Consider the following 13063-nt stretch of genomic DNA (forward strand, 5'->3'; position numbering starts at 1 on the left):
AGAATCCTCGGAGTGCGGCGTCGTTCCAAGAGACCTCTGCGGCCCAGCGGCGGAACTCAGTACAAAACCACTCAGCTGATTGTTTCCCCTGACAGACACTCATCACCATGTCCTCTGTCAATCGCACTTGGTCAGGCTCATCATAAATGTGCCCGAGGGCCTCAAAAAATGCATTCACGGACACTCTCTCAGGGGCAGTGGGAGAAAGGGAGAAAGCCCAAGCTTGTGGGGACCCTCTTAATAGAGACATAACAACCCCGACCTTCTGACTTTCGTCCCCAGAGGAACGTGGTCTCAAACTAAAAAAAAGTTTGCACCCCTCCATGAAGACCCTAAACTCCTTTTGGTTTCCAGAAAAAAAGTCAGGCAGTTTAACAGGTGGTTCTGGGGACACCAAAATGACATCACTCGACCCAGCCCCCAGAGACCCAGCAGCTAGAGCTCCCCGCACTGTCTCAGAAACCTGCTGCTGAGAACGAGCCAGAGCTTGCTGCTCCAGGGATAAACCCTGAAACATCTGACTCAGACTTTTCATCCGGTCAGCCAGAGACTGTATGGGATCCATAACTCTCTGCATAAAAAAACCCCAAAAAACTTAATGGTCAGTTATAATGTCAGGGTCCTGACAGCGCCGGCGTACAGCCTCCGCTAAGCAGGGACTCACCCGCACCGTAGGGACCCCTGGGGACAAAAACAGCCAGACAATAAAGATGCATGGGACCTGAATGTAGAAGATTAGAAAGCCGGCACAGGACCTACGGTCATGTGAACGGTCATGTGACTGCAAGGGGGTGGGGCTTAGCATCCTGCTTTCAGAGGAGGAAGAAAGCTCAGAGTCGGGCAAAGCAGAGGTCAGGCACAATACAGGCAAGCGAGGTACAGGAGGGATAAACAGACGGGAGGTCAGACAAAGCCAAAGGTCATACACAAGATATGAATACAGTACCAGGAATGAGACAGAACGGACAGTCAGGGCCAAGCAGAGATCAAAAACCAAACGGACATAGAAGGTACCAAGCAGAATCCAAAGCGATATCCAGAGAACAGACCGAGTCATACACAGGGAATCAAGCAACCAGAACACAGCACTAACACCCTCAGGGGTCACCACACAATGCCAAGGGCGAAAGTATAACTGACGGGGGATGGGAGCTTCCGGAGGCTATAAGAAGCCTCCCCAGAGCCAATGAGAGGCCACCCTAATAGTTCCCAGGTGTGCAGGTGAGAGTCTGCACTGCGATCAGAACATTAATCCCAGAAGTGCCAGTCACCCAGCACTGGTATCATGACACCAGAGAGGTTGGTAACTATGCAGATTGCAGATCCCTGATCTTAACACACAATTAGCAGCAGTCGTGGAGCGTGCCTACGATGGTCCAGGACGCCTCATCACAACCGGAGAGCTAAATAAGCCTAAAGTAAGAAAAGAGGAAACCTAACTCCCCCAGAGCAGACCCCAAAGGAAATACAGCCCCTCACATGTATTGACGGTGAAGCAAGATGAAAACACAAACAAAGGCAGAAAAATAGGCTGAGCAAACGATGGGGCCAAACTAACTTGAAAGGACAGGAAAAGAAAGAAACTGTCTGCAATCTGCCAAAAAACCCTACCCTGTTATGATTGAGTCACCGTAGGAGGCAAAAACAGAAATGCTAGCTAAGTCCAGAAAACCAGAGAAGTTGGCAGCTATCGGATTGCAGACCCCTGAACCTATCAACACAACTAGCAGTAGCCGTGGGGGGTTCCTACGATGCCCTAGACCCCTCAATCACAGCTGGAGAAATAGCTAGGCCTAAAGAAAGAAAGGGGAAAACTAAACTGCCCCAGAGCAGACCCCAAAGCAATAGGCAGCCCCCAACATATAATGACGGTGAAGCAAGATGAAAACACTAACACAGGCAGAAAGATAGACTGAGCAAAGACGGGGCCCAATCTAGCTAGATAGAAAAGGACAGGAAGGCTGCCGTCTGCAATCCGTGAAAAACCCTATGAAAATAAGAGCCAACAGACTGACAGTGAAAAAGGCCCTGAAGACGCTAGGCTTCAAAAAAGCTATATCAGTCCTCAGGAATATTCTGAAGACAGAGCTACAGGCAAAAGGAGATTCAGCTCACCCCAGAAGGGAATGGCAGAATCCAGAAAAGCAAGGAAAACAAAAACAAAACACTAATGCAAACAGGCAAAGCAGAAAAACCTAGCCTAGAGGAGCAGGAATCAGACTGGTGTCCCAGAAGTCCACAGAGAAATCACCCGCAGGGCAGAAGGGCGTCGGCAGCCTTATATCCAGTCCGTGACTCCACTCAGCCAGTCATCCTCATCAGGTTCAGGTGCCTGATAATCAGGCTCATTACCTTCCTTCACCAGAATAGGGAGTTCACCAGACCTCAGTGACGAAGGGGAAAATGAACTCACAACACTACCCAAAATAATGTCCAACACTTCTGATAACAAAATTAACCCTGAAGTCACTAGACTTCTCCCACTATATCAACACTCTGAAATATTCTGAGACAGAGCAAAAAAGAGGCCAATCTAATAAAGGATAAAAAGGCAAATTGGCAAATACAGATAAATAAGAGTGGAAATCCAGCACAGCCCAGCCGGGCTGGCTGACCACACAAAAACTGAGTTGACCAACAAGAGCAAGTGTGAACATTAGCAAAAACAAACTTAACTTGAGAAGACTGGAGCAGAGCTGAAGTCCAAGACCTGAGAAGCAGACTGAATCACCAGCACCAGGATAGGGCGTCGGCTGTCTTATATCCAGTCTGATACTCCAGAGATACAATCATTATTCTCCTCGTCAGGTGGCAGACCATTACCAATTAAACCAACCTCACTACCTCCTGTCACCACCAGAGGGAGAACGGAAGGAGAACTCCCAGCTGGTGGAGCAGAAAATGAGCTCATAACAGATTGGATCTCTGGAGCATCAGACTGGATATAAGACAGCCGATGCCCTATCCGGGTGCTGGTGATTCAGTCTGCTTCTCAGGTCCTGGACTTCAGCTCTCTTCCAGTCTTCTCAAGTTAAGTTTGTTTTTTGCTAATATTCACACTTGCGCTTGTTGGTCAATTCAGTTTGTTGTGTAATCAGCCTGCCCCTGCCTTTGTTTGTATTTTCCTCTTGTTTCACGTCAATACATGTGGGGGTCTGTCTTTCCTTTGGGGTCTGCTCTGGGGCAGTTAGTTTTCCTCTTTTCCTGCTTTAGGCTTATGTAGTTCTCCGGTTGTGACGAGGCGTCTAGGACCAACGTAGGAACGCTCCACGACTGCTGCTAGTTGTGCGGTTAAGATCAGGGATCTGCAATCTGCATAGTTACCAACTTCTCTGGTTTTCTGAGACTTAGCTTGTTGTCTTGTTTTTCCTCATCGGTTTCCCATTCATAACACCTCCCTGCTTTAGAGGGCGCTAGGGGGATCACATTCCTGTGTTCCCCCATGCGCCCTTCTGCACCCTCTCCTTGCCGGGACAACCCATCAGCATTACCATGGTCCCTGCCTCTTTTGTGGTGAATGGTGAAGTGATACTGCTGGAGAGCGAGGCTCCAGCGTAGCAACCTCCCATTCGTCCCAGAGACCGTGTGTAACCAGCTGAGGGGGTTGTGGTCTGTTTCCACGGTGAATTGGTATCCGCTCAAGTATGGCTGCAGACGCTGCAGGGCCCACACAATTGCCAGACATTCCTTCTCCATCGTGGAATAGGCCACTTCCCTCGGCAGGAGCTTCTGGCTCAGCTACAGAATGGGGTGTTCATGGCCCATAGTGTCGACCTTGCTGAGCACAGCACTGAGGCCGAAGTCGCTGGTGTCGGTCTGCACTACGAATGGCCGCGTGAAGTCGGCTGCCTGTAGTACAGGAGAGCTAGAAAGGGCGGTGTTGAGCGCCTGGAAAGCTGTCTCACAGGAGACTGTCCAGTTGACTGCGACAGGCAGCTTCTTCTTGGTGAGGTCCTTCAGGGGCTTGACCAGGGCACTATAGTGTGGAACAAACCTCCTATAGTACCCGGCAGTCCCCAAGAAGGACATCACCTGCTTCTTGGTCCTGGGGTTGGGCCAGGATGCGATGGCATCCACCTTCCCAGGCTCTGGCTTCAGAGCTCCCCCACCTACCCGATGTCCCAGGTAGTAGACCTCACTCATACCCAGCTGGCATTTTTCCAGCTTAATGGTCTAGCCTGCTCACTGGATCCGCCCGAGCACCTGTGCCAGGTGCTCTAGGTGATCCTCCCAGGTGGGACTGAAGATGGCAATGTCATCCAGGTACACGGTCGCATACCCTTCCAGTCCCTCAAGCAGCGTGTTGACCATCCTCTGAAAAGTGGCAGGGGCATTCTTCATGCCGAATGGCATCACCGTGGACTCGTACAGTCCGAATGGGGTGATAAAGGGAGAGCTTTCCTGTGCCTCAGGGGTCAGGGGAATCTGCCAATACCCCCTGCTCATATCCATGATGGTCAGGTACTTGGCCCCGGCCAGCTGATTGAGCAGGTCATCGATGCGCAGCATCGGGTACACATCGGTGACCATCACAGCGTTGAACCCCCGGTACAGAACCGCGTAGTTCGGTCCTTTTTAGGAACGAGGACTACAGGCGAAGCCCACGCGCTGTTGGACGCTGGGATCACTCCCAGCTTCAGCATCTCATCTATCTCTTGGCGCATGTGCTGCTGCACCTCAAGAGAGACCCGATATGCTAAACGCCGGATCGGGGGGTGATTACCGGTGTCCATGTCATGGACAGCTGTCTCAGTCCTTCCGGGCAGGCTGCTGAACAGCTCCCGAAAGGGGTGTAGGGTGACCTCCAGCTGGGAACGTTGGTCCTCTGAGAGCTGGTGGCCAACCCCCACATCCTTGATGGATCCACCCACCTTGGCTTGGGTGAGCAGATCCAGGAGGGTTTCTACCTCTCCTTCCTCGGGAAGATTGCACACTGGGTGGGGACAAGCCTCCTGCTCATGATGGGTCTTCATCATGTTCACGTGGAAGGCCTTCCTCCTTCCACGGGCGTGGTCCAGGGTGACCAGATAGGTGACAACTTTGAGCCACTGGTGCACGAGGTATGGACCCTCCCAGGCCGCCGCCTGAAGCTTGTTTTGAGGTACGGGGACCAGTACCCACACCTTTTGACCCACCTGGTAGGTCCGCTCACAAGCATTCTGGTCGTACCACCGCTTCTGGTTAGCCTGGGCTTGGGCCATATGGTCATGCACCAGCCGTGTCACGGCCATCATTCTGTCCCGGAAGCGCACGACATACTCAATAACCGACACTCCAGGGGTGGCCAAATCCCCTTCCCATGCTTCCCTCACCAGAGCAAGGGGCCCCCGTACATGTCGCCCGTACAGGAGCTCAAAGGGGGAGAACACTGTTGAGGCCTGTGGGACCTCCCGGTAGGCAAACAGCAGGTGTGGGAGATACCGCTCCCAGTCTCTCTCGTGGTAGTCCACCAACATCTTTAGCATCTGCTTTAAGGTGCCATTGAACCGCTCACACAGGCCATTGGTCTGTGGGTGGTATGGGCTGGCTACCAGATGTTGCACCTGTATCTGCTTACAGAGAGACTCCATCAGCTGCGACATGATCTGGGTCCCTTGGTCAGTGAGCATTTCCTGGGGAAGCCCCACTCTGAAGAAAATCTCCAGTAAGGCAGTGGCCACTTTGTCGGCCCGAATGGATGACAAAGCTACTGCCTCCGGGTATCAGGTGGCATAGTCCACTACTGTTAGTATGAAGCATTTCCCGGAGCGGCTGGGAGTGGACAGAGGTCCAATGAGATCCACAGCCACCCTTGAGAAAGGCTCTTCGATGATGGGCAGAGTTACCAGTGGGGCTTTGGGGCGCCGCCCCACCTTCCCCACCCTCTGACAGGTGTCACACGAACTGCAGTAGGCAATCACCTCGGTCCTCATTCCCGGCCAGTAGAAATGCTGAGCTAGCCTGGCCCTGGTTTTAGTGATCCCTAGGTGTCCGGCCATGGGAATCTCGTGTGCGATCCGCAACAATTCCGCCCTGAATGGATAGGGTACCACTAACTGTCGGTCCCTGGGCCACGCCTCCGGTGAACCCTGCTGGACCGTTACCCTGTACAGCCGTCCCTGGTCCCAGACCACTCGCTCACGGTCGGACTCCAGGGGAGGCTGTGCCTCCTGCTCCTTGAGAGCTTTCAGGCTAGCGTCAGCTTCCAACGCTGCCTGAAATCCCTGACTCGTTGTGGCAAGAATTGACGAAACTGCCACATCCTCTGTCAGGTCCCCGGGATCTGTCTCCTGGCCGCTGTCTGACTCGGCAGCCACTTGGTCGGAGAGGGGGAAACTGTCGGACCTCCGCGAGGCTTCTTGGGCTCCGGTGCTCCTACTCCTGGTAACAGCGGCCACGACCGCTGAGACCACAGGTAGCGCCTGCTTCCCCTCGGCCCCCGACCAAGTCGCCAGGTCAGGCAGACTTCCCTGGCCTCCTGACATCCCGGATGCGGGGAACTCCTGCCCTGGGGCCTTACCTGGTGGCTCCTCTCCCGGGACGCCGCCTCCCCCCATGGCCTGTTCCTCTTTCTGCAGAGGCCCTAGACTCAGCAGGCTGGTTTCACTTATAGGCCCTACACTGTCCATAGCAGCCCCTCCCTCCACCTCTGAGCTCTCCCCTGCAGTCTTCTCACCTGTCCTCACTGTGAGCCCTATGTGTGTAGTGTCAGTGCATGGCTTACCATCAGGTTTCACTCACTGTTGGAGGCACATTCAACACATTAACATTAACATTCACAGTAGAGTCATGACATTCTTGGGGAGTCGGACTTGGGGGTTCAGTGGCCACACACTGAGACACTAGCCGGCCCAAATTGGTCCCAAGCAACACATTGGCAGGAATATTTGGCGTTACTCCCACCTCCCGCATTCCCCTCCGGGCGCCCCAGTCCAAAAACACCTTGGCAATGGGCAGCGCCGGTTCAACGCCTCCAATAACGGAGACGGAAATGGTTTTCCTTGGCACCAAGTCTTGAGGGGACACCACCTCAGGACGTACCAGGGTTCGTTCAGCGCCTGTGTCCCGCAGTCCCATGACCGCTGAGCGGCCGATGGTGACGGGTTGGTAATTGTCCAGGGACCTCCCACCACCCCCTCCCACACATAAAACAGTGGACGGTTTCTGGGACAGGGATGAGGCCTTATGGCGCTGGGGACACACAGCCTTAAAGTGTCCCGGCTGGTTGAAATGATGACAACGTCTGGGTTCTGCTCCTTGCACTCTGGGGGCTGGGGGGACAGGGGCAGGATTGGGCTTACCCCCTCTCCAGGTGCTGCTGGCAGGCTTCTTTGGCTCAGAGGCCCTGTTGTTGGCATAATCGTCTGCCAGGGCGGCTGTAGCAGAAGCCCCCTTTGATTTCCGGTCACGTTGGAACTGCTGGAGGTGCTTTGGGCAGTTCCACAAGAACTGCTCCGTGACGAACAGTTCCTGGACCTCCTGGTGGGTGGTGAGCTCTAGACCCAAGGTCCAGTGCTCTGCAGCTCTCAGCAGTGCCCGCATGTGGTCGGTCCAGGTGTCCTTTGAGCCCCGCTGCAGGCTCCGGAATTTCCTCGGTACGACTCCGGGGTGAGGTTGTAGTGCTGGACCAGGGCCCGCTTGATGCTGTTGTAATCCTGCTTCTCCCCGGTGGGTAAGTCCCTTAAAACTTCCAGGGACTTACCCCTCAAATGGGGGGTCAGGTACCTTGCCCACTGATCCAGGGCCAGATGGTGTTGGAGGCAGGTTCTCTCAAAGGCCAGCAGAAAGGAATCCAGGTCTTCATCCTTTTCAAGCAGGAGAAAGTCCTCCGCCCGGACCTTGGAAGCCTTGGTCCCCGGTGGGGCTGGAGCGACCAGCGGGAGCCCGTGCTGAGCCATCTCCAGTTGGTGCCGGCGCTCCGCAGCTTCACGGCGTTCTGCAGCCTGCAGCACACGTTCTGCATGCTCACGCTCCGCTGCTTTCTCTGCCGCCACCAGGAGTCTGTCATGGGCATCGTCGTTACCAGCCTCAAGCTGTGCCATAGCCGCTGGGAAAAGGGCCTCCGATCTGGACAGGCTGGGGCGGACAGGTGGTGGACAGTCCACTGCGGGACTGAGCACTGGGGTCTGGCTCCTTGGGGAGCACTGGCTGAGCTCCCCCTCGCCTTCATTGGTATTGTCCTCCACCACCTCCTCATAGACCATAGCATTGGCCTCCCCCTTTGTCTTACCCCTGGTGCCTTCAGTCATCTTGGGAACCTCTGGTTACTGACGCAGCTGCAACCCTGACCTCGCACACAACTTATTATATTTACACTCTGACCGTCTAGTGCTGGGCTGACCTTAAGACCCCAGCAGTGAAAGTTACCGCTGGTAGTCTTTAGTGTCTGGGAGTAAGGGTCCCATGCACACTACTACTCTGATCTCACCGCTGCCACCAATGTGGAGGAAAGACCGGTTCCTCCCACGTCACCAATGTGACGTAACTACACAGGCACAGCTCTCCGGCGCCCCCTTTGGTTTCTCAGGTCAGTAACGGAACTGCACCTAGAGCAAATGGCCGCCGGGGAGGATGTCCTGTTACCCGCTGGGTATTCTAAGATTCGTAATCAGAGTAAAAGCATCAGCCCAAGATTAATTTTATGGTTTAACTGCCTTAAGGCCATACTAGATAATTACAGAAATATACAGTAAGCTATACAATGGAATTACAGTGGATTTGCAGTCAGAGTAAAATATAACAATAATGGTACAAGACTTAGAGATATTAAGCTGGAGGTCAATTTACCAGGTTGTAGGTTGCATGTGGATGCCGGGAGCTCTGCAGTCCACAGGTACAAGAATCTTAGTTGCCGGACAGACCCCAAAGCGCGGGCCACTGCTCCCTTGGCAGGTCTGTCCCCAGTTCCTTCTTAGATCATCATCTGGTTCTTCTGTGTGAGTGAGACTCTGCCATGTGCTGCTAATTCTTAAGCATGCTGGGTTCCTCCCCCTGTGTCAGAGGGTGGATTAATAATCTCCACCCTTTAGCTCCCTGCAGAACTTATTCCCAATATCTAAGAAAGGGGGTAACTTTCTACAGCATGATCGGATCAGGACACGAGAGGTACCAGTGAATGCGGTTTGTTTTGCCTGTCGTGTGGAGAGCAAACATGGCCCCATTGGGTTGCTGTGGAGGGCCAATCTCTTTATCTCAGGTCCCAGAGCCCTCCCCGACTCAGGAGTCACACTGCCAGACGCGCGATTTCCTCAGGGTCACGTGGATATTTTTTATGAGTCTATGATTCGAAAGGTGTGCTCATAATCCATGATCCTAGGATGGAGTCGGAGCGGCTGGGAAAGACAACGGATGTGTATTCCTGTGTCCAGCTGACAGGTATATTCTAATTGAAGCCCCCAGGCACCTTCCTGCCCCATGCTGGCGTGGCTCCTACTCAAGCTTTGAAGTTCTGCTTTGGCCTTCTCTCATTATCATACTAAAAGGTCTTGCTATTCAACACTGGAGCACTAAATCCCGTTTTCTTCAATATGCTTACAGGCCCTGGGGGTGGGGGGGTGGGAGTAGTTAGCTGCCTGAAATGCTTGTGAACTCAGACCAAAATGGCCAGGCCAAGCTCAGACATGAGACGAGCATTAGTCCCTATATCCAAGATGGCGGCTGCTCCTTCATCACACCTAGTATTTATGTCCCACATCCTAGTGCATATATATTTGTCCTCCATCCTGGTATATATGTCCATCATCCTGACATACAGGGTGGTCCAAAAGTAGGTGGACAGTATGTGCAATAGGGTTATGGAGGGGGAGATTTATCAAACATGGTGTAAAGTGAAACTGACTCAGTTGCCCTTAGCAACCAATCAGATTCCACTTTTCATTCTTCACAGACTCTTTGGAAAATGAAAGGTGGAATCTGATTGGTTGCTAAGGTCAGTTCACAGATCCAGTTTTCACAGATAAATCTCCCCAAAATCTGTTTTCTTTTCAGATAATTCAGATAACCCATAATGGCAAATAATTTAAATACAGATCAAAGAAAATGGATTTTAAAAGAGTATTGGAAATCTCCAAAGGCCAAAACAGTTAGAGCAAATTGGGTTGAAAAATTTGGTACTCAAGCCCCAAAGAGACAAACCATTTACCGCATTTGTGACACATTCGATGCCATTGGCTCAATGCTTAGGCTGTGTTCTCACGTAGCGCTTTTTTTTTGTGTTTTCGTGGAGATTTTAAACGTGCAATTTTGCCACGAAAACGCATAAAAAATGCATCCCATGCAATCCTATGGCATTCCGCACATGCTTTGCTAATGCTGCGGATTTTTCCGCGGCGGAATTGCATCGCGGAAAAATAAGCAGCATGCTCATTCTTTGTGCGGAATCGTGAGAAAATCTGCACACATAGGAATGCATTGTTCTGCTTACTTTCCGCATGTGGCTGTTCCCACCATGCGAAAAGTAAGCAGAACATTTGCGGATGGTACCCAAGATCTGGAGGAAAGGAGATTCTCTTCCAGGCTGTGGGTACCATATCCCTGTAAAAAATAGAATTAAAATAAATAAATCGTCATATTCTCACCTTCCGATGTCCCTTGCAGCGTCACCAGGCCTTAGCGATGCTCCCGGCAGGTCCCGTTCCCAGTGATGCATTGTGATAATGACCTTTGATGACGTTGCGGTCTCACGAGACCGCTACGTCATCAAAAGTCATTGTCGCAATGCATCACTGGGAATGGGACCTGCTGGGAGCATCGCGATGATCGGGAACGCTGCGCGGGACACCGGAAGGTGAGAATATCACGATTTTTTATTTTTTTAATTATTTTTAACTTTATATCTGTTTACTACTGATGCCACATAGGCAGCCTCAATAGTATAAAGTTGGTCACACTGGTCAAACACTATGTTTGACGAGTGTGACCAACCTGTCAATCAGTTTTCCAAGCAATGCTACAGATCACTTGGAAAACGCTAGCATTCTGCAAGCTAATTACGCTTGCAAATCGCTAATTTTTCGGCGGGAATTAAAATACGGTTTTCTCGCATATTTCCCACGGAATGGAATTCCGAAATGCCCACGAAAATTCCGCAACGTGTGCACATAGCCTTAATGCTCCAAAAGCTGGTCGACCAAAAACAGCCTGTACAGAAAATAATAAACAACTTGTTGCTGAAACATTTGTTCAGAGTCCAAAAAAGTTCACCAGAAGAGTCTCTTTAGAATTGGGAATTTCACGAGCTTCCATCATGCGAATCCTGAAATCTATTGGGTGGAATGCTTATTGTCATGCCCGTCATGCTGCTTGCACTGCATGATCCCCACTGTCATGCCACATTGTCCCCAGTGCCGGGTCCCTGCGGGCACCCCGGGGGTCCCTCTCGTGTGTGCACGACCACCTCTCTGTTATGCCTGTCGTGTCAGTTATGTCGTGCTGCATGACCCCTGGAGCAGTGTGCACACGCACCTAACAGTTATGCTTGTCGTGTCTGTTATGCTGCATGACCCCTGGAGCAGTGTGCACGCGCACCTCACAGTCATGCAGGTCGTGTCTGTTATGCTGCATGACCACTGAAGCAGTGTGCATGTGCACCTCATAGTCATGCCTGTCGTGTCTGTTATGCTACATGACTCCTGGAGCAGTGTGCACGCGCACCTCATCCCATGGTTGCCTGCCGTTGCTGGTGCGCACTCGTGCTCTACCTCATGGCCATACGCCATTGCTTGTGTGCACATGTGCTTCATCTCATGGCTGTGTGCCATCGCTAGTGTGCACGCGTACCTCACCATGGCCGCATGCCGTCGCTGTGCGCATGTGTGCTTTACCTCATGGCTGCATGCCATTCCTGTGTGCGTGCCCGTCTCTGCTCTGCCTGCTGCAGTCCTCTATGGTCCTGGAGAACCGAATCCAGCAATCCTCTCTATGGTCCTGGAGGACCGAATCCAGTGATTCTCTCTATGGTCCTGGAGGACCCGACCATGTGATCTTCTCTATGGTCCTGGAGGACCCGACCATGTGATCTTCTCTATGGTCCTGGAGGACCCTACCATGTGATCCTCTCTATAGTCCATTTGAAACTCTCTATGATCCTGTAGGACCCGACCCGACCTGGAAGTCCAGGTGCTAATGCCCTATATCAGTCCGCCCCTTCCTATGGTTGGGGCCTGATTATCATGTTTGCTTCCCTGCTAGGGCTGCATGGTCCCTGCTCGGTCGTTGCCTGTATTCAATGCCCCTGCACCCTGCCCTGTAGTGCTTCTCTGCACACGCTTCGTGCTTGTATTTTGTCTGTTGTCCTGTGCCATGCTGTGTGTTGTCTTTTGTGCCATGTTTTGTCTTTGCTAGTCTTAGCCTTGTAGTACTCTCTATGTTCTCTGTCTTTGCCAGGCTCTGGGACCTAGCATACGCTCCACTTCTTTCTCTTGAACCCGACTCTGTGCTTCGGCCTACGTTTCGCTCTCTATGTACTCTGTCTGAATCTGGCTCTGGGCACTAGCATACGTTCCGCTTCTTTCTCTTGTACCCGGCTCTGTGCTTCAGCCTATGTTCCGCTCTCTAGCTTTTTCCTCTTTCTGGCCTTGTACCTTGTCTGTGTTCCTAGCTCGCTTCCTTCTTTCGTCGTGTGCAATTGCACATGCTCTTTTCGTACCAGGCTTCGCTGTGCCGTCTTGCACGCATCTTAGTTCTGTACCTTTGCCTAGCCCTGCCTTGTGGCTGCATGCCCCTTGCACGCGCCTGGTCGTACCGATGCCCGCCTATCTGTGCCTCAGACGTGCCACTCTAGTCGTGCCCGCCTGTCTGTGCCTCAGCCGTGCTTGCTGGCCAGTGCCCTTGTGGTGTCTGCCTGTCTGTGCCTCAGCAGTGCCCGCCTGTCTGCACCTCAGCCGGTACCGCCTGCCGGTGCCCCAGTCGTGTTTTCAGTGCTCTCTTGCACACACGCTGTTTCTCGCACTATGCGTTTTCGTGCTTCTTTAGTACGTCTTTTGCAATCTTTGCTATGTCCTGTACCTTGTCTCCCTGTCTTGTCCTGTGTACTATGACCTAGTTTCTGTACCCGGCTGTGGGTTCTAGCATACGCTCCGCTTCT

The 13063-nt window shown here is 52.4% G+C and overlaps 1 protein-coding gene across 1 annotated transcript in view; it reads right to left on the reverse strand.

Annotated features, from left to right (window-relative positions):
• The window catches only part of LOC141101627 (ras-related protein Rab-7a-like), a 73811-nt gene extending 61947 nt beyond the window's left edge, over positions 1-11864 (reverse strand). The window contains exon 1 of the mRNA XM_073590810.1: positions 11802-11864. Coding sequence (XP_073446911.1) covers positions 11802-11806 — 5 coding nt within the window. The 5' untranslated portion in view covers positions 11807-11864. The remainder of the gene's footprint in view (positions 1-11801) is intronic.
• Positions 11865-13063: the final 1199 nt, after the last annotated feature.

This window comes from Dendrobates tinctorius, unplaced genomic scaffold, assembly GCF_039654945.1.
Source record: "Dendrobates tinctorius isolate UK_male_01 unplaced genomic scaffold, ASM3965494v1 ptg000120l, whole genome shotgun sequence".
In the NCBI taxonomy this organism is placed as follows: domain Eukaryota; kingdom Metazoa; phylum Chordata; class Amphibia; order Anura; family Dendrobatidae; genus Dendrobates; species Dendrobates tinctorius.